The following is an 18,127-nucleotide window of genomic DNA, read 5'->3' as shown; positions in this document are numbered from 1 at the left end:
GTTCCTATTCACAGTACCAGCTCCAAGTCACCACCATTCATGCCTGGTGGGCAGGTTGGCTTACGGACCCAGGAAAGAAATCTCTGGCAGGGCTAGTTGGTTGCACGGACCAGGGAGGCCAGCAGCTAAGTGGAGAAGTATTTCTGCGTAAACTAGGTCGGCCAGGGTTGCGCACCCACCCCTCAAATGCAAGCTCCCAGCACCACCACGGTCCCACGGCTTTTCTGCTTCACACATCCTGGATTTCACTTTTGCTTTAATGGCTTCAACTTGGATTTTTCTTGGAGCATAAGAAATAACGTGTGTAACCACTCTGAGATGGGTGTCCGCTAGCAAGAAGCACAGGAGACTGTCTGCCCTTCTGACAGGCTCTGCAAACTTTTCTCCCTGTGTCTGCTCCAGTGGACTCAATATACCCCACCTCATGACCCCTTCCTTCCAGCTTCCAGAGAGGTCCAGCCAGTGGGAAGCCCAACAGAACAGCAGAGGGAGGGAGGAAAGTTCGGGGTGCTTACCAGCCCTGTGAATTCCTCTCAAGGTGATTTTTCCTCCCACCAAAGGCCATACTTGCTGTTCTCACCTTCAGGCTTTTGGGTCTGGAGGTGGGAGAAGCTCCTGGTACTACACGAGGCCTGTAACTTGTCCATAACTTGGTAAATAATCACAGTATCAAACTCTTCCCTCCAGATTCTAATGGCAAGTAAGAGAGTCAGTAAAGAGCTCCCCCAGCATGGGGTCCCTCCTGACCACCAGGCGCCCCTACACATCCCTCCTCAGGACCTTTACAAAATTCTCACCTGCACGTTGCTTTCAGTCCAAAGTCCTCCTGAGGTTCCCCCACTCCAGAAACCCATTCGCTTAACAGACAAAATGAGCTGCCCTCCACGTTCCCAACACGCGTCAGCAGCGGAGGAAGAGAACCAACACTAGAGCACAGTGACCCCCAGTCGCACAGATGACCCTTTGCCTGATCCCGGGAGAAAAAACCCTCAGTCTGAGGCAGCGAACTTGTGACCCTGACGAAACGTCCACTGGACAGCGGTGCTGGACCTCACCTCCCCGAGGCACTGGTGAGCCCCAGAGGCTACCGGCTACCTTCTCGGGGGTGTGACGGGCGTGGAGATGTACATATTGGGACATTACGTGTGTGTGTAGTTCGCATACACACTTTCAAGCTACTTTTGAGTTTTCTGTAACTTATTATGAAAATCATCACTGAATCATTCTTTCTCAACTAGGTCAGCTAGAGCCCGAACACGATATTCTCATCGGTGGTACGACTTGTCAACCGTGAAAACAAACAGCAGAGGCCCAGAGCTGGAGGTGGGAGGGGGTGAAGGGAACACACATGTACAGGGCGAGAAGTCAGGGACGCGAGCCGCACCGAACCTCTGGAATTATAGTGGAGAAGAGAAAACAAAGAAATGCCACATGCGCACTGGACAGAGTGGAGGGGAGCTGGTGAGAATCTTCGCCTAAAAGTCAATAGACATTATGTAACATCATCTAATGAATTTAAAATCGGGAACATCAGTGCTTCTGACCTTTCAGGGGAACAAGGTCTTAGGAAAAAGCAGACTCGGAAACTCCAGGGCAGTGGAGCCGGGGGTCTGCATTTCCAACAGCTCCCAGAAGACATGGAGCTGGCCCATGACTTTGGGGAGTGAGGTCCCAGATGGCATCGGTGGCAGCTGGCAGCCCCCACCGCACAGTGGGAGCAGCTCCAAGAAGGGAGCAGCCCCTAGGTCCGCTGTGGGGTGTAAACAGCATCAGGGTGTGTGTGTGCGGGCACAGATTCCGTTTGACCCGACTGAGGCAAGTCAGCCCTCCTTGGGGAGAACGGTGTATGCGTAAAGAATGTGTACGCAATGTAGGAGTAGTCTCTCCTTTGCAGAAGATTTCATAGAGCGTGATGATGGTGACGGTGAGGGGAAAGATGCACCCTGCTTGAGTAACACTAGGAGTTACGGTAGACTCTTACATATTTTTCCAAAACCCCTTGCCCTTACTCCCCAAAGCCCTAGACCAAGTCTAGCTAGAGTCTGCTTGGTAGTGATGAGGCTTGGAAAAGCAGGGTTCTACAGCAGCAAATAACACATTGCTGTTTATCTGCTAATACAGATACAAAAGATACAATATACATACAGCATTGCTCATACAGATATAAAAAAACAACATTCTTATGCAGCTTATTATAACTTTAATATTAGTTTTAGGATAACTATTGTAAAATTAAAAGAAATAATCAAAATTATTCTAAAATAGCCACAAGTGTTTTAAAAATCCATCTCTACAGTGACATATATTTAAATTCACCAAAAAAGAAGGAAAAAATGAATTTTCTTTATGAAGTGCTTATTTTCTTTAAAAATAAATTAACCACAGATTCTTTAAATAACAAACATCCTTAGCGTATTTAAGATTCTATCTGACTTAAATTTCACCCATATTCTCAGGGATATACATTAGTAATTACAAGCATATTCTCAGGGTCAGCTCTGCAAAAACACTTCATAAAAAATTGAGCCAGTCATTCGGGCAGAGTTTCTACAGATGCCAAACATTTGGAAGCATCTGAATGATTGATTCCATTTTTCATTTTTCATCTAAATGTTTTTGCGTTTTGTGGAGTAGCTATTGCTAGAGTATACCTCAGTTTCTCAAAGTTAAATGTATTTTAAAGATGGAGGAACTTATAATTACCAAACCCTACATATGGGACTATTCTTTCACAAACCTGCTAAATGTAAGGGTTCAAATAAAAGTCAAAAATGTAAAGAGCTCTTCTACTTCTTGTACATGCAAGTTATACTAGAAAACAGCTGGGCCCAGTGAAAGTTTTGGATTGATTTAAATTTACATCCACTATAGTCCATCAGTCCGTGATTTCAGCGTGCTAACAATAAAAACGGACTTTCTTCCCACTGTGCTGTGTGCCTCAAACCCCTCGTCAGAAGTGCTCCCAGGACCCGCGCGGCGCTGCAGTCGCAGGAAGCGTGATCTGCCGGCCACGCGCTCTGTGAACTTCAGCAGAACAGATCTCTTGAAACCCTGTATTGCTAACTCTTCAACTAGAAATGCTTTTAAAATGACACCAGTCAATTCCAGAAATGACTATTTCAATCCAGACTATCATTCGATTGGTTATATTTTCATTAGCATCGTGGTTATTGATAATGTTTGATGACATTTAGTAAGGGCCCCGCCTGAAGAATGTCAGATGTCAAGGGTTCTGAATAACGAAAGCCATACTTACTTCCTGCTTGTAGATACATTTGGATTTTATTTTATAATATAAATACAGCATAATATCAATTATCTAAATGTGCAAGGCAGGGGGTGTCTGGGTGGCCCAGCTAACTGGGGGTCCGACTCTTGACTTCAGCTCAGGTCATGATCTCAGGGCTGTGGGATCGAACCCCACACTGGCCTCTGTGCCTGGCTTGGAGTCTGCTTAATCTGCTTAAGATTCTCTCTCCCTCTCTACCTCCTTTCTCTCTCCTTCTCTAAAGAAAAAAAAAAGAAAGAAAGAAAAGAAAGGGAGGAAGAAAAAATAAAACGTTCAAGGCAGTTAAAATACATTTTGATCTTCGTAAAGTCATAGCAACTTAAGGACACACAAATAATCTGCCCTTTTTAGAGACCGGCTCTCTTCTCAAACTCAAACGTTCCTGCTCTGTGGGGAGAAAATAATCACCCGTTGCCATCTGCCAAAACCCTGCTGTACAAGATATTGTTTAATTTTTTCCTGAAACATCGTTGCAATAGGTCCTTCTTACCCCTCCTCGGATATCTCTTAATGGTGCTTTTGTAAACATGAACTAATGGTTCCATGGGAGGTAGCAACAGTGAAACGCATCGTATTAGATACATAATCACGGCAGCGGCTTCCCGTCAGCTCAAGTAAGCGGGGGTCAGGACAGCCAGTGGAGGCCCGCCAAGCCCGACTATGAGCCGGGTGTCCGCGGGGATGAGGGCGCAAAATATTGGCCTTAAGGCGACTTCAGGTCTATAAAGCATCTGAAAAGGATCCGTTACAGGCACTGGAATTGCCGTCCGACTGGTCATTTGTTAACAGAGGGGAAGGTAGGCATCAAGGGCTCCTTCCCAGCACCTGAACGCCGGCGTGTTGTGCCGCAGCAGGTGCAGAGACTCCCAGGCCACTCGGTGGCATAAGCTCTAGGAACTCAAGACACCTCCTTCGCTCTTCAGGTCCTCTTGACCCCCAGATGTTCCAAATGTGCCAGGCTTGCACATGGATTCCCTCCACGCCTCACCCCCTTCCCCAGCCCTGCAGGCCTGCAGCTCCAGCTCCACACGCAGGCGAGCCCCGGTCCCCTCATCCCTGCGCTCACCGACGGGCAGCAGCACGGAGTCTCCGGGCAGAAAGCCTCCCCTGCCAGCCTGCATGCCAGGGATGAAAAACAGGAGCAGCCCAATGTGCGGGTGAGCGCAGGGCTCTCCGCAGGAGCTCTCCCCTTCTCCGGGGAGGATGGAAGGTTTCCGTTTGCTGCCCTTTGGAACTCCAAGCTCCATCAGAGCCGGGGGTCCGCCTGCTTCGGGTCGGTGCTGAGCATCCCAAGTCCTCTCTATTGGGCTGCACGGTGACAGCGGCAGAGGGATCCGAAGCAGCATTATTGCCATAGTCAGATGTTTCCATGATTCTAAGCAAGGGTGAGGTGAGCCAACTACCGATCACGCGGACGAATTCGTATCCCTTGGCAACCACACATACCTCTCACCTTCACCCAGAAGCAGGCGGTGTGCTGCCTCACGGTCCAGCTCGCCGCAGCCCGCCCTCACTGGGGGGAGCCCCCACGCTGGTGTGAACCCCCATTCACGGGCGGGGGTCCTCACTCACGGTCATGAACCTTCCCTCACTGGCGTGAACTCTCACACACTCCTCTGAGCCCTCACACTTGTGTGAACCCTCCGTCACTGGTGTGAGTCTTTGTTCACCAGCGTGAGTCCTCCCTCACCGCCGTGAGCCTCTCATACTGGTCTAAACCGTCACTCACGGGCATAAGTTCTTACTCACTGGGTGAGCCCTCGCTCAGTGCTCTGAGATCTCACGACTCTGATTACTGGGTATGTGGATACTTAACAATTCAGAATATCTCAGTCCCCTTCCTAACTACAGATTCTCTGTGTAGCTTTGAAGGAATTAAAAATCATGCTGCCCCCGAAACTAGAGAATACAGGTAAATGCTCTTTTTTTATGAAATACGGTAAGAAATTATGAAATACAGAAAAAGACTTAATGAGACTATACACTATGAACGATTTAGTAATAGTTAGAAATGTTCAATCAGTTTTTTTAAGGCACTGAACTAAAAGGTGGACATAGATTATTGTATTTATTATTCACAAAGCCCCTGACGTGATACTACTAAGTCATTTCCCTTCTAGGCATAAAGAAACTGGGCTCAGAGACACTGTCTTGCCCAAGTTCGCAGGCTGCTGAGGGGGAATAAGAACTCCTGCCAATGTCCGTGACCCACAGCCGTGTTCACGCTCCCTCTGTATGCTGCTCTCCTGAAGGAAAGTGGACACCAGGACACTGTCTCTTCAAAGTGCATCTGCCTTCTCATTGCAGTCTGCTCTTCCGCACAGGGAACAAAGTCAAGCCCATGCTCCTTTTAAGCCTCCCCGTTAACAAACCTCTTCCTCTTGGCCATAGGGTAAGAAAACTGAGCGAGAGGAAACCAGTCATGTCACAGAGCATTCCAAGCCTTCTTTTGTGACCTTTGTTTGGCTCCTGTCCCTGCTGGACTGGCACTGCAGTGTGGCTTTGCAGGTATAAAGCATGTATCGAGAAAGAAAAAGGAGGTGGAGGACCCCCACACCCTCGCCAAAGTGTGCTTCGTCTGCACAGGAGAGAGAGGATCGGGTAGAAGGTGTATTCCGTCCGTCCGGAGTGCGCCGTGGGACAGCAGACGCACGTTATTGCCATCAGAGATGCGCTGACACTGACACCAGGAAAACTCACGCTGTTAGAAACTGTGTCTTCCTAAATGCTTCATACCCTTCTAGTGCATTCCCAACGTGCTAACAATGTATCGATAACAATAACAGAGCTGATGAAAGGTGAGTATTTAGTAACATTTCTTTATAGCAACATAAAGTTGTTCTTAATGAAAGGTAATATTTTCCTCTCCAATACCATCTTAGTTAGTTAAATGATTAGTTAGTTAACTTAGTTACTTAAATGATCAGCATAATGGTTGGACAAATATAATAACTCATTGAAAAACATGTAGCTAATATCTATCTATTTTAGCAGTGTTTGAAGGTAGTTAGTCATCTCAAATGAAATTTATACCTTTACAGGAAGAGTGAAAAGTCATTGTAATCGAAGCACTGGAGCTTTATACTATTTATAAGTTGGAAAAAAATAACTTGCCCATCTTACAACATAGATCTACAATAAAAGTGGGTTAAACACAACTTTCCCCTTTCTTGTTAATTTTCTTTCTATGATCTAACACAGCTTTCTCAAAAAGGAAACAAAACTAAATCAAATCTAGCAGAAGCCACTTTTGCCAATAGAACTTAGGGCCGTGTCACTGTCTTGTCTCTCTTGAACCCTTCACAGTAGAGGCTGTTCTGACTAAAGAAGGGAATTAAATTATCTAAGATGAATGTATCACCTCTTCTTGCATGAAAACAGATGACGAAACTCATAGTGACTATTTTAGTGAATAGCTTCAGGTCTTTGCAGGAGTACTGCTTTTTTTGTTTTCTGACTTTTCGGTAACAGAGTTACTCAGCTTTAGATTTCAGACACCGTCCAACCCCACCTCTCCACGTTACAGGAAAGAAGCGCAGAGCCCAAGCCGCTTGTCAAACATCACTCGTATTTTCACGTAAGCCTGTTTACACTGATTTTGCTTTGCCTGAACCAGCACAGACCGTTAATTTAGCCAGTCGGAGTGTGCTAACAGTGGAGGCATAACCCGTATTTCCGGTGGCTGGAGAACTCCAAGTGGCTCTTCCTGATAACACCGTAAACTGAACAGTCAGCTGAGATGACAATTCAGTGCACTTTTTTATTTCATTGAGAAAGTCTGTAAAAATGGTTTATATAAACTGAGTGTCTCCTGGAATCATTTCAGAACAGAGCTTTGCAAAAATGAATGAATTAAAACATGACGGTCTGATCCCTAAGTTCCAGATATCATGGATCTTGTGAAACTAAACACCAAACAAGCACCATTTTTGTCCTTCTTGTTTACGCGCCTAAGTATCTGATGAGTTGGGCTACAGTACTGGCATAGACGATTGGGTGATAGAATGGAGTCATTAAAAAAATCCATTTGTCTGTCCCATTAAAAACCACCAAAGATGGGGCGCCTGGGTGGCTCAGTTGGTTAAGCATCTGCCTTCAGCTCAGGTCATGATCCTGGGGTCCTGGGATCCAGTCCACATCCTCTCCCTGCTCGGCGGGGGGTCTGCTTCTCCTGCTGACCTCTCTCTGCTCCTCACTCTCTCAAATAAATTATAAAATCTTTTTTAAAAACCACAAAGGAAAAAAGGACAGTATTAATTACTATTCTTCCTTGGTTGGTAGAATTTGTGGTGGGGGGGGAGTAGTTCTAATTGGTATTTTTTAGAAAAACCTAAATTTAAAAAATTAATTCTTAAAATTAATTTGTTATTTCTAATTGAAGCATAGTTGACATGTAGTACTAGTTTCAGGTGTACAACATAGTAATCTCACACGACATATACTAGAAAACGCTCACCATAAGCGTAGTGAGCATCTGTCCGCACACGATTACAGTATGACCAGCTGTACTTCCCATCCCTGAGGCGTATTTATTTTATAACAGGAACTTTGCGCCTCTTAATCCTCTTCATTGATTTCATCTGATTTTGTAAAATAGTATTTAAAAGGAAAGACTCTATGTAATTAATATGTGATTTAACTTTAATTAATATGTGATTAGGCTTGTTTTCTTTTTTTACTATAGCAATATGTATACATACACACACACATATATGTATGTGTGTGTGTGTGTGTGTGTGTATTTATTTCCCAAAGACATTTTACACCAGAATGTTCTACAACAGAAGCTTCATGTGCCCCTTCTGCTGGGTGGGAAGGAGGCTTCCTGCACCAGCCACTGCAGGTCCCCACAGACGGGAGCTTTGTCACTAGGCGGCGCTTGGGCAACAGACCAGCACCCCTCCATCAGGGGAAAGGGAAAAAGGAAAAAAAATATATCCTACTTTATCTGAGCAAGAACTGTTTGATAAGAATCCCCTCCCCTTGTTTTTGAGTTTATCTTAGCAGAAACGTTCACATTTTAGTTATATTGCCTGCCAAAAGAAGGGCTCACTGAGAAATCAAACCATTTCCTTTTAAGGAGAGCGGAGTATACACATCCCCCAAAGGTGTGGGGGGGGATTTGGATGATCACATTTTAGTATCTTCTGTCTCTATTCTGTTTACCCCAGCTTCACTTTGACAAACACCTACGGAACTAGTGAGGGGAGACAGAGACAGAGAGAGACACAGAGATAGAGCAGAGACAGAGAGACAGAGACTGAGCCAGAGAGACAGCAGAGACAGAGACAGAGAGACAGAGACTGAGATAGGGAGCAGAGACAGAGAGACAGCAGAGACAGGCACGCAAAGAGATACAGACTGAGAGACTTCCTTCCCTGGGGGTCCGCGCCCCTGCGATCCCGAGCACCGGCTCAGGGGTCCGCACCGCGGGCCGCCGCATCTCCGGCCCGGCCCTGGGTGCTGGTCGCATTTAGGGTGAGGCTTTTAGTTCCTGCGCGCACCCTCCCTTCTGGCGTCCTTCTGAGAACACCTTTCCCACTCAGATCGCTGACTTGGAGGATGTCCAGCTCTTGCCCAGAAAGCGCCAATAAAATGGGAAAGCGCGCAGTTGATTGATAATACATTTTACAAGAAAAAAAAATTAAAGCAGATAAGCTGTGGAAGCCTCACAAATGTGCCTGCCTGTATCCAAAGAACCTAAACTTTCGGAAAGACAGGGCCGGAGGGAGGTGGCCCGAGGTCTGCCGCGGGCGTTTCCGAGGAAGGGGAGCGAGCGACTGGTCCCCAGAGCCGGGCGCGCGGGCCGCTGTCCCCTGCGGGAGGGGCTTCGGCTCGTCCGTACGTGTTGGTTGGGGGGTCTGGGGGGGCTGCCACGTGTCCTGCCGGGTACCTGTGCGCATCCCCAGGTCACAGGGCCTTGCTCGTGTCCCGCCCTTAACCCAGCCCCCTGCCCCGGGGGCTGCCCGGCCTCGGGGACCTGGCCTCGGGCTCCAGACCCGGGGCGGGGCACACCTCCTGGGGTCTTGACAGTGGCCCCCAGCCACGCCGGAAGATCCCTCCGAAAGGACAGACGCTAATTGAGTTATTAAATGTCGAGGCAATCAGGCAGCTCCTTTTTTAATAGCCCAAGATCTACATTTAGACAAAAACAGATCTGAGTTCCTGGTAAAGGCGTTTCTTCTCATCCTGTCACAAGTGACAGGAACGGAGGGAAACAGACTGAGGGAGAGAAGGGGGAGGGGAAGACCGAGGGGAGGAGGCGCGCGGCGGGGTGGGGAGAGGGTAGAGCTGGGGACGGAGGAGGAGATGACGGAGGAGGAGATGGGGGAGGGGAGGGGATGGGGCGGGGGGGGAGGGGGACAGTCGGGGGTAGGGAGGGGGGTGTCTGACGAAGATCCGCACAGGGGTACGAGCACTCGAGCGGCTTCTAATTCAAGCCCCGCGCGGAGCCCTCGGGGACCGGCCTGACGTCGGCGGGCGCGGGCATAAGAAGCGGCCGCGGTCGGAGCGCAGCCCAGGCAGCCGCGCGTCCAGCGCTCCGAGCGGCGGAGCCACCGCGTCTCCATCCCCGCGCGTCCTGTGCGCTCCGCACGCCGGGTCGCCGCGGGCCATGGAGTAGCGGGGCGCGCGGCGGCTCCGGGACGCGGGGACAGACGCCGGGACAGACGCCGAAGGACGCCCGCGGCTCCGGAGCACCGGGGCAGGTAAGCTGGCCGCGCTCCGTCGCGCAGGTGGCCCCGCGGGCGGCGCCGGGCAGGTGTGGGCCGGGGTCTGTCCCCTCCCCGAGGGCGGGGGGGTGTCTAAAATCTGGCACAGCGCGCGGCTGGCGCGAGGGTCCCGGGGCGCGGGGGGCGTTTTGGGGGGACACCCGGCCGGGAGGAGGCGGCGACCACCACACAAAGGCAAACTTGAGCGCGGCCGCTCGGGCGGGGCGCGCGGCCCCCACTCCCCGGCGAGCGTAACGCCGGGGGTCGAGAGGAGAGAGGGGCCCGGGCAGGACCCTCCCCGCGTCCTCCGGCCGCCCCGGACCGGAGGGTGCGCGCCCGGCCCGCCGCGGAGTGGACGCGGCCGCGCCGCCGGGCTCTCGAGGTTGAGAAAGTTGTGGCGGTGGCGTGCGCCGCGGAGTGCGGGCGGGCGCGCGGCCCTCGGAAAGTTGGGAGGCCGGCGCGGAGGCGGGCCGGGCCGGGGGAGGCGCGCAGCGGGGCGGCGGCGCCCGAGGCCCGGCTCTCGGCTGCGCCGTGGCGGGGCCTGCGCGGGCCCCGGGGACACCGCGCCCCAGCCTCCGCCGCCGGCCGCTGGTCTGCGCGCGGGGGCGGGGGGCCGCGGGCTCCGCCGGAGGGGCCTCCCCCGCGCCCCGCCACCACCCGCCGACTTTCTCCCCGGTCTCCCCCGCACGCAGCCCCTCCAGCGAGCCGAGCTCCCTCCGGCCGAGCGAGCGCACGATGCGCGGGCCCGGGCGCCCCCTCCTCCTGGGGTTGCTGCTGGTGCTGGGGACGGCGGGGCCCGGGGTCGCCGAGCCCCGGGAGGCGGCCGACGGACAGACCGTGCTGCGGCTCATCGTGGAGATCCTCCAGGAGCTCAAGAAGTACCACTCGGGCGAGTCCAAGAGGCTGCAACTCCCGGGCCCGCACGACTACGCTCTGGGCCGCAGGGAGGTCCCGGACTACCCGGTTTATCCCGAGGAGCAGCGAGTGGGTGAGTGTCCTGGCGACGGGCTCGCGGACGGAGGGACCTGCGGGCGAGGCTTCTCCGGGCGTGTGCGCTGGAGAGGGAACCCCCGCGCGTCTGCGTACCTGTCAGGTCTCAGCAGAACCTGAACTCGCGTTTGCTTGGAAACAGAACCGACTTTGAGAAAGCAGATGTGTTTTAATAAGATAAAACCGTTTCGAGTGCTTGGGAAAACCTAGGCTTTTTTTTTTTTTTTAGAAAAAAATATGTGGTGGGTACGGGCTGATGCCTGGCGTGTACCTGTCCCTACCCCACTTGCAAGACACGTGAGCTGTTACCTAGGTCGGGAGCTTTGGCACAGAACTGTCATCTGGCATTTAGGAAATGGAAATATTTTCAGCAAAGCACTTTCAGCCCAGACAGAAATGTTTCGGAGCCACCCCCTCCCCTCACCCTCTCTGCCAACGGCAGAGCCTTCCCAGAGTGGGTGCCCCGTGGGAAATTTCCAGAGAAAGCGTGCAAGCTTTTAATGCTTTCCTGACACAATTAGGTCAAATGTGATAAGGTCAATTTCATACAGACTGACATTCGGGAGCCGTGGTAGGAAATGCTGCCTCCTCAGATGAGCAGTGTTCGAGGTAGAACAAAGTGCGACCACACGCAGTCCCCGCTCAAGTTACCACCCAGAACCCGTGTGTGAGAGATGCTTACAGGTGACTGACTGCGAAGAAGAAAAGCCACGCCCAGAAGCAGAAAGAATGAGAGCCTTGCTAGTTCCCAAGCAAAACCCGAGCGCTGTCTTTCTCTGGGAGGTCTACGTGAGTCTTCCCAGCCGGTTAAATGTCTCTTTCCATGCATTTACCCCAGCCTGCGTAACAGGTGGTTTTGAAGGCATTTAATCCTTTTTCTAAGTATATACCTAGAAACAAAGTCTTATGACAATTTTGTTTGTTTGAAGGATTGGGAACTTTAAGAGCTTGTGGTATTTGATCACCAAGCTGTCCAAAATGAAAACGCCTAAACACGATTTATAAATCAGGAGCTGGCTATCAACCACACCCCCCCACACACCTCTTCGCCCTGATATAACTTCCTGGTCACTGTCCTCCTACGAGTGGCAGAGACAAGACAATATTGAAGCTTTGTGAATAGCTAACACTTTATCTGAGGAAACTGGGATCTGATTACAAGTCTTCACATCCGGTCACGTACAGCGATGGGAGGCTCCGATGTGTTTTACACAGTGCAGCGTGACTGGTTAATGAGGTTTCTGAGAACCGTCTTCAACACTGAGAGCACATGAAAAAATGCTCGTTTCGAGCAATGCGGTAACTAGGCTCTTTCCCTCAAACAGAAATTGTTCCTCGAGATCTGAGGATGAAGGACAAGTTCCTCAAACACCTTACAGGTAAGCGTCATTCCTTCACCTGTGCCCAGGTTCCGGCGTCCTCAAGGCCTCACACTCTGCTGCTTCTTCCACGTTCCAGGTCCTCTTTACTTCAGCCCAAAGTGCAGCAAACACTTTCACAGACTTTACCACAACACCAGAGACTGCACCATCCCTGCATGTAAGTGACGGCTTCCTGACCGCTCGGGAAGACCAGTGCGGGTCCATGTGTCTCTCCTGTCCCCGCCCCTCCTTCTCAATCTGCTCTTTGCCAATATATGTTCCCTCCTAACTACGGGGTTAAGGGTTAGGGGGACCAGCCCGTAGAGGAAGGTGGCTGCGTTCTGCTAGTGCCGAAGGGGAAATTATTCACATTCACTGGAACTGATCAACTCTTGGAGTGGGCTCAACTCTTCCATTCACATTCTCGTTTGGCTTATGAACCGGCATGGTGTCCGTGTTTGTGTCGATGACAAGCAGACATTAAGAAGGAGCCGCTGCCCCGGCTCCAGCGCAGGGGAAGGCTCTGCGGTAGCTGGGGCCGCCCCGCCCGGAGGACAGGCTGCTCTTCAGCAGCCCCGGGGTGCAGGGCTCCGCTCCCTGTCCAGCACCCAGCTGTAGCTTTCTGGCTGTTGATCTGTAACAAAGTGTATCTTATTCCCCCAAAGAGGGTTGCTAGTGCTCCTCACAAAACACGTAATGATGACAAGTGACTTACTGGCTACAGTGACACCAGCTAGAGACCCGAGCCCGTTTCTCCTGGAGGGGCTACACCTTCCGTGTCACGAGAGAGTCCCAGGAGGAAGGTGGGGCAGACGCCCCAGATGTCTCATCAGCTGCTTTCGGAGACTACCCTGAGTGTCCAGACCAGACTTCCTGCCCTGCCTTCAAAAAACGAGAAGTAAAAAAAAGGCACTTTCTATGAAGTGGAAGTTTTCTGCTCAGGGAGGAAGGTTGCCCCAAACCCTCGGTGTTGCCGTGTGGCGCTCCTTGTCTGGGCGCACCGCCAAGGGTGGCCGGAGACTGGGAGCGCCGCCTTCTGCAGGGAGCTGGGGTGCTCGGCCTTCAAGTCCTCAGAGCTGCACAGGGTTCAGCCACGGCCAACGGCACGCACGTGCCACGGAGCTCGGATTAATTCTTCAGTCCGGCCTCGGTCCACTCTCCCGTCCGTGCCCTGCGCACCTGGCATGGGCCTTCCCCCACTTCCTTCTTCTGACATGGACTCTTCTTCTGCTTGAGACTTATTCACTATTCCAGAGGCCAAAAACCCTTCTCATTTTTATTGTTTAAATGGGTCTACGCTTTTAAATACCATCCTACAATATAGGATCAGAGATTCTAAATCTGAAAGTGATCTCTGGGGGTCATTACTTCTAATCTTTTCATATATGGATGAGGAAACGGACAACATGCTTCAGCTCCCTGTGCCCTGATACACAGACCCACACTCGACTCTGCCAACCCTCCCCCAGGACACCGTGCGCGCCCACACTCACTGCCTCCTTTTGCTCAGAGTGACTCACCACACGCCACCCAGATCTCTGCTCACCCGTTAAGAGAGGCGGCCACCAGGGTCCATCACAGCTCCCCTCAGGCCCCTCAGAGGCATGGAAGTCCGCAGGTGTGTGCACTGGGGGAGTGGATACTTACACTTTCCCACAGGGAGGTAGAGAGCCGGAGCTGGACCCCTTCTGTGTTGCTTTAGGCCGTTATGGGAGAAAACTGGAATCCTGGGAGGTCAGGACGGGAAGGAACCAGAGCCTTCTCACTGAAAGCATGGTCCCAAAGGCAGCTCTTGGGAAGAGCAGAACTTTGAACTCTCCCCGGGCTGCACCTGGACAAGATCCCGATTATGTTAGAGCTGGAGATATGCCGGCTTGGGGTGGGGTCGGGGGGCTGGGTGGTCACCTTCATGGTCTCTGGATGTGCTTTACCTTGAACTCACATGACACGGCCTCCGCTGTACTCTATCTAGGAAAGCCGCATTCTAAAACATTTGGTGCAACCAGGGAAGAGGGAAAAAATCCCAGGAATCCAGATGACCCAGTCTCCAGCTGTCAGGCCATCCCCCCCCCCCAACCCCCCGAACACAAACCATTATGTTGTGTAAATATCAGGAGCTGCATTTTTGGAAGTAGCGGCTTGTCTGACATACTGTGCGAATTCACTGCTATCAGTTTACACTTTCATTCAGAATTTCAGTTAAGAGCATGAATTCTTCCATTTTTAAGTAGGATTTTGAGACTCTTGAGAAGTCAACGTCAGTAATTTATCAACTGCTGTAGCTTTCCACAGAACTTCAAACTGAGGAAATTCCTTTGTGGCCGTGATCACCAAACCTCCTTTGTTTTCTCTGAGGTGGCACCTATGGAGTGATTTAACAGGAAATTAGGTGACATATCAAGGAAAACCCATGTGTGCTCAGAAATTAGCACATTGTTTGCTCTCGCCATCTAACCTGGGTCTTTCTGCTCTGTTACTTGTTGACCCACTTTCTTTACATTTTTATGCAGAGGGTTTTGTGTATGATCAGCCCAAGCGGGGACCCAGCCTGCAGGAGCCCTGAAAGTTACGTCCCATGGGGCACGGGAGACGGTCTAGGGAGCAAAACCAGAGTCAACTGGATGAGCGTGAGGGGCCACTGGGCAAGGAAAATGGGCGCATGGAGACCCTGCGCCCGCCCCTCCCCACCCAGCGGCCAGTCCCATCACTATCTCCTGCCAGGGGACCTGAAAGGCCCTCAAGTAGCGTCAACGATTCAGTCAACAACTTAGAACCCATGATTTCAGGTGACCGTCCACGGCTCACTCCCAGGGAATTCAGAATATTTAAAGAAATCAATGTCTTTAGCAGTTGATATAAAAATACTTCAGGGGTTGTTGAGGTCACTGACAAGGGTCCACGATTTATGTTCCCTACAGACTATAAAAGATGTGCCCGGCTTCTTACGCGGCTGGCTGTCAGTCCAATGTGCATGGAGGGCTAAGGTAAGCTGACCGCAGCCTCGCGGGGACACACACCACGGACCCAAATCCCGTTTGGGACATGAAAAATTCATGGGAGTTCCGAAATACTCCTTTGGCTTAAGTAGGCTTCCTTGGAGTAAGGTCGACCTGACACGCATGTGGGCCGTCAGTAAGAGGCGCCCCGCCAGCCCATGCGCGGTGCCCCCGGCGGCGGCTGCGAGCGACTCCCGGGAGCGCTGGGCGGGCAGAGCGCGCTCGCTGGAAGCGCACCCCCTGCTTGGCTCATTTCAGCACATGACTTCATGCATACACGAGACACGGCTGAAACCCTGCCTGTTCACTTTTAGGCTTTCACTCACACTCCCAAGTGAGCACATGACTAACCACACCCGTGCAACCTTACAGACAGATCAGGCAAGTGTGTGAGTTGGAATCGATCGTTATGCCGGAAGCTCATAAGGAACAGCCAAGAATAGCTCTTCTCGCTCTGTTTCCATCAGTTACTTTCCCACAGCCTCCAGCAGTAAAATATAAAAGCATATTGAGTTTAGGAACTAAATTTTCAGCCTCGGCCTCTTGAGCGCTGATGCGCACCAACGACCAGCCGCGCTGCCGGCCGGCCGGTTTCTCCTCCTGGCACAAATGCGTGGACTTCAGGCACGAAACGGTCTCATAATCTCACACTGCCGATGTGTCTGGTGTGCGCAGGGCACTGCGAGAGGCCACGTTTACCCCCCCCAGACAAGACCCGCTTCTGGTCCTTGGTGGCCGTTCCCGGGAAACCTACGGGCTGTCCGGAAACGTGAGCAGAGGGGACGTGATACCATGCAGGCCGTGGCTACCCCGTCCGCCTCGTGTGCGTGGGCGCGGGAGTCGTGTTCTTTCCACACAGACATGCTCGCTGTGGGAAAACCTGTGCCCATAAAGGTCTGGACAGTGCCCAGGGGGCTGAGCCAAACCACGGCCACCGTCTGGGCACGCAGGCACAGCCAGTGCCGTTGCCAGCACCGTCTTCTCCCCGTCCAAGTCCCACCGCTAAAGACAGAAGCGTGTGGTTTAGTGCAGGACTGTGAGGCTGGATCCCTGCAAGTTCACAGAAGCGTCCACGGCCTTGTCATGTGGGGGAGGTAAAAGCATGGCTTTTCACGCCAGAGCTGAGAAGTGCCGGGCACTACCTTGACCTCCACCTTCACCTCCCATCAGAGTCCTGTGTGGATTCTCTCACTGCCTACACGGCACACAGAAGACCTCTTTCTAGAGCAAGGGCTGGATTCTCTTAAGTGTGTGAAGGTGACATGCTAGGGGAGATGGGAATGTTCTTTTTCCTAAGCCTGCCTTCATAGTGAGAGCACGGTTTCCAGAGATGAACCAGGCATATCCTCGGAAAAGCACGTCCATTTGCTTACAGGAGGGAAGACCAATGTCCTGTGCTCCCTTCCAAAGCAACTCCTCTCTTGTTAACTGTCTCCAGCCAAAGAAACACTAGATTCCCAGCTTCTCCCCCAGACACACACACTCGGGACCTCTCCCACGCACCACTTCATTGCCTAGACCTGCAGCTCAGTTAAGTTCAAAGGCTCAGGTAAGTTAGAAATGGGAGTTCTGAGTAACAAGTAGCCAGTTCAGTCCACGAGCATTTTGCAAATACTCGTGCAGACAGGAGGCATAAGGGCCACGGAGTGGTTTCTCAGGACTGCCAGACTGTCCGTCGCTGTGGCCCAAATCAGAGGACCCGCCAACACACGTCAGGACTGCGGGCTGCTCCTCAGACTTGAGGAGGAACCGAGTAGTGACCGTTAGGTTGCCCCAGTGACGGTTTTCATTCCTTCAGCACAGCAGGTGTGTCCCAGTGGTAGAACTTGGTCATTCCCACAGTAAGACAGACGACACTTTGGAACAGAGAGAAATACACATGGAGACTGTGATCGCTTGTGTTTTCAGACACATTATGTTATGTCATTTGACGCACAGGTCTTCTAGAATTGGTAAGAAAGTCTGGAATTCTATGAGACGAAATGTGTTTTTCAGCAGGGAGCAGAGCTGCGGAGGACCGAGAGCCCACGGACCATGAGAAGTGCCTTGGAGACCAACAGGGAGCAGAACCTGCTGCCTTCACGAACATGACCCCTGTGAACAAGAGATTTATTTTTGCAGACAGACTCTTCCATAGTCCCTTTAACTTGAGTTTTATAAGTTGTCGACACTGTTGGCAGATGTGTACTCAGTAGATCAGCGTCCCTGACGGTAACACCTGCCGTCCGTGCTGCTGGGGAGAAGCGAGGGCTCCGCATCCAATGCGTAGTGCCATATCCGACAGACAAAGCTATTTCATCCTCCTCAGTAGGTGAAATCTCAAAGAGTATTTCTTTAGAAACATAAACAGAATCTGAAACTATATTTTCATACAGCATTTGGTATGATTTAATATTTTTGTTACTTTTACAATTAAATTCCCAGAGTATTATTTGGAATTGCATGGAAAAACAAAAACAAAAACAAAACAACCCACAAAAAAACTTGTCGCGTTTAGGAGACAGTGGAGTGTAAGTCTGTGAACATATCCAGGCTAATTTCATTAGTCCTTTGTATCATAAATGTGAGATAGTATCTGGATATCTGTGCAATATGTAAATGCTGTAAAGAAAACAATAAACCAAGTGTTTGTGATAACCAAGTCTTCCAAGTGACTCTACTTCTACCAAGCTTACCAGCGGGAATTCATGACTTAACGGCCTGTAAAGAGATCCTAACACCAGCAGACCGTCATGGGATATAAAAGGCATCGATCCCCTTCCCAATGAAAGGGGAAGGCTA

At 51.2% G+C, this 18,127-nt stretch overlaps 1 protein-coding gene across 2 annotated transcripts; it reads left to right on the top strand.

The window, feature by feature from the left end:
* Positions 1 to 10,734: 10,734 nt before the first annotated feature.
* ALKAL2 (ALK and LTK ligand 2) lies at positions 10,735 to 17,830 on the top strand. Of its 2 annotated transcripts, none has more exons than XM_044262145.1 (5): positions 10,735 to 10,987; positions 12,315 to 12,368; positions 12,448 to 12,528; positions 15,269 to 15,334; positions 17,345 to 17,830. In XM_044262145.1, the coding sequence occupies exons 1-4, from the start codon at positions 10,735 to 10,737 to the stop codon at positions 15,331 to 15,333; spliced, it is 453 nt and encodes a 150-aa protein (XP_044118080.1). In that variant the 3' UTR covers position 15,334; positions 17,345 to 17,830. The 2 variants fall into 2 exon arrangements, with proteins under 2 accessions (XP_044118080.1, XP_044118079.1); XM_044262144.1 differs by having other exon boundaries at positions 17,342 to 17,830.
* The last annotated feature ends 297 nt before the right edge of the window (positions 17,831 to 18,127 follow it).

The sequence above is a fragment of the Neovison vison genome, chromosome 8 (assembly GCF_020171115.1).
Source record: "Neovison vison isolate M4711 chromosome 8, ASM_NN_V1, whole genome shotgun sequence".
Classification (NCBI taxonomy): domain Eukaryota; kingdom Metazoa; phylum Chordata; class Mammalia; order Carnivora; family Mustelidae; genus Neogale; species Neogale vison.
The sequence above is the reverse complement of the archived record's forward strand: the minus strand, read 5'-3'. Positions and strand labels throughout refer to the sequence as shown.

Bases quoted from the DNA above. Each gene is read 5' to 3' on its own strand.
- ALKAL2 (XM_044262145.1), top strand. From the start codon at position 10,735: ATGCGCGGGCCCGGGCGCCCCCTCCTCCTGGGGTTGCTGCTGGTGCTG. The intron at 10,988-12,314 runs GTGAGTGTCCTG...TCCCTCAAACAG, and splicing joins TCCCGAGGAGCAGCGAGTGG to AAATTGTTCCTCGAGATCTG. The intron at 12,369-12,447 runs GTAAGCGTCATT...TCCACGTTCCAG, and splicing joins GTTCCTCAAACACCTTACAG to GTCCTCTTTACTTCAGCCCA.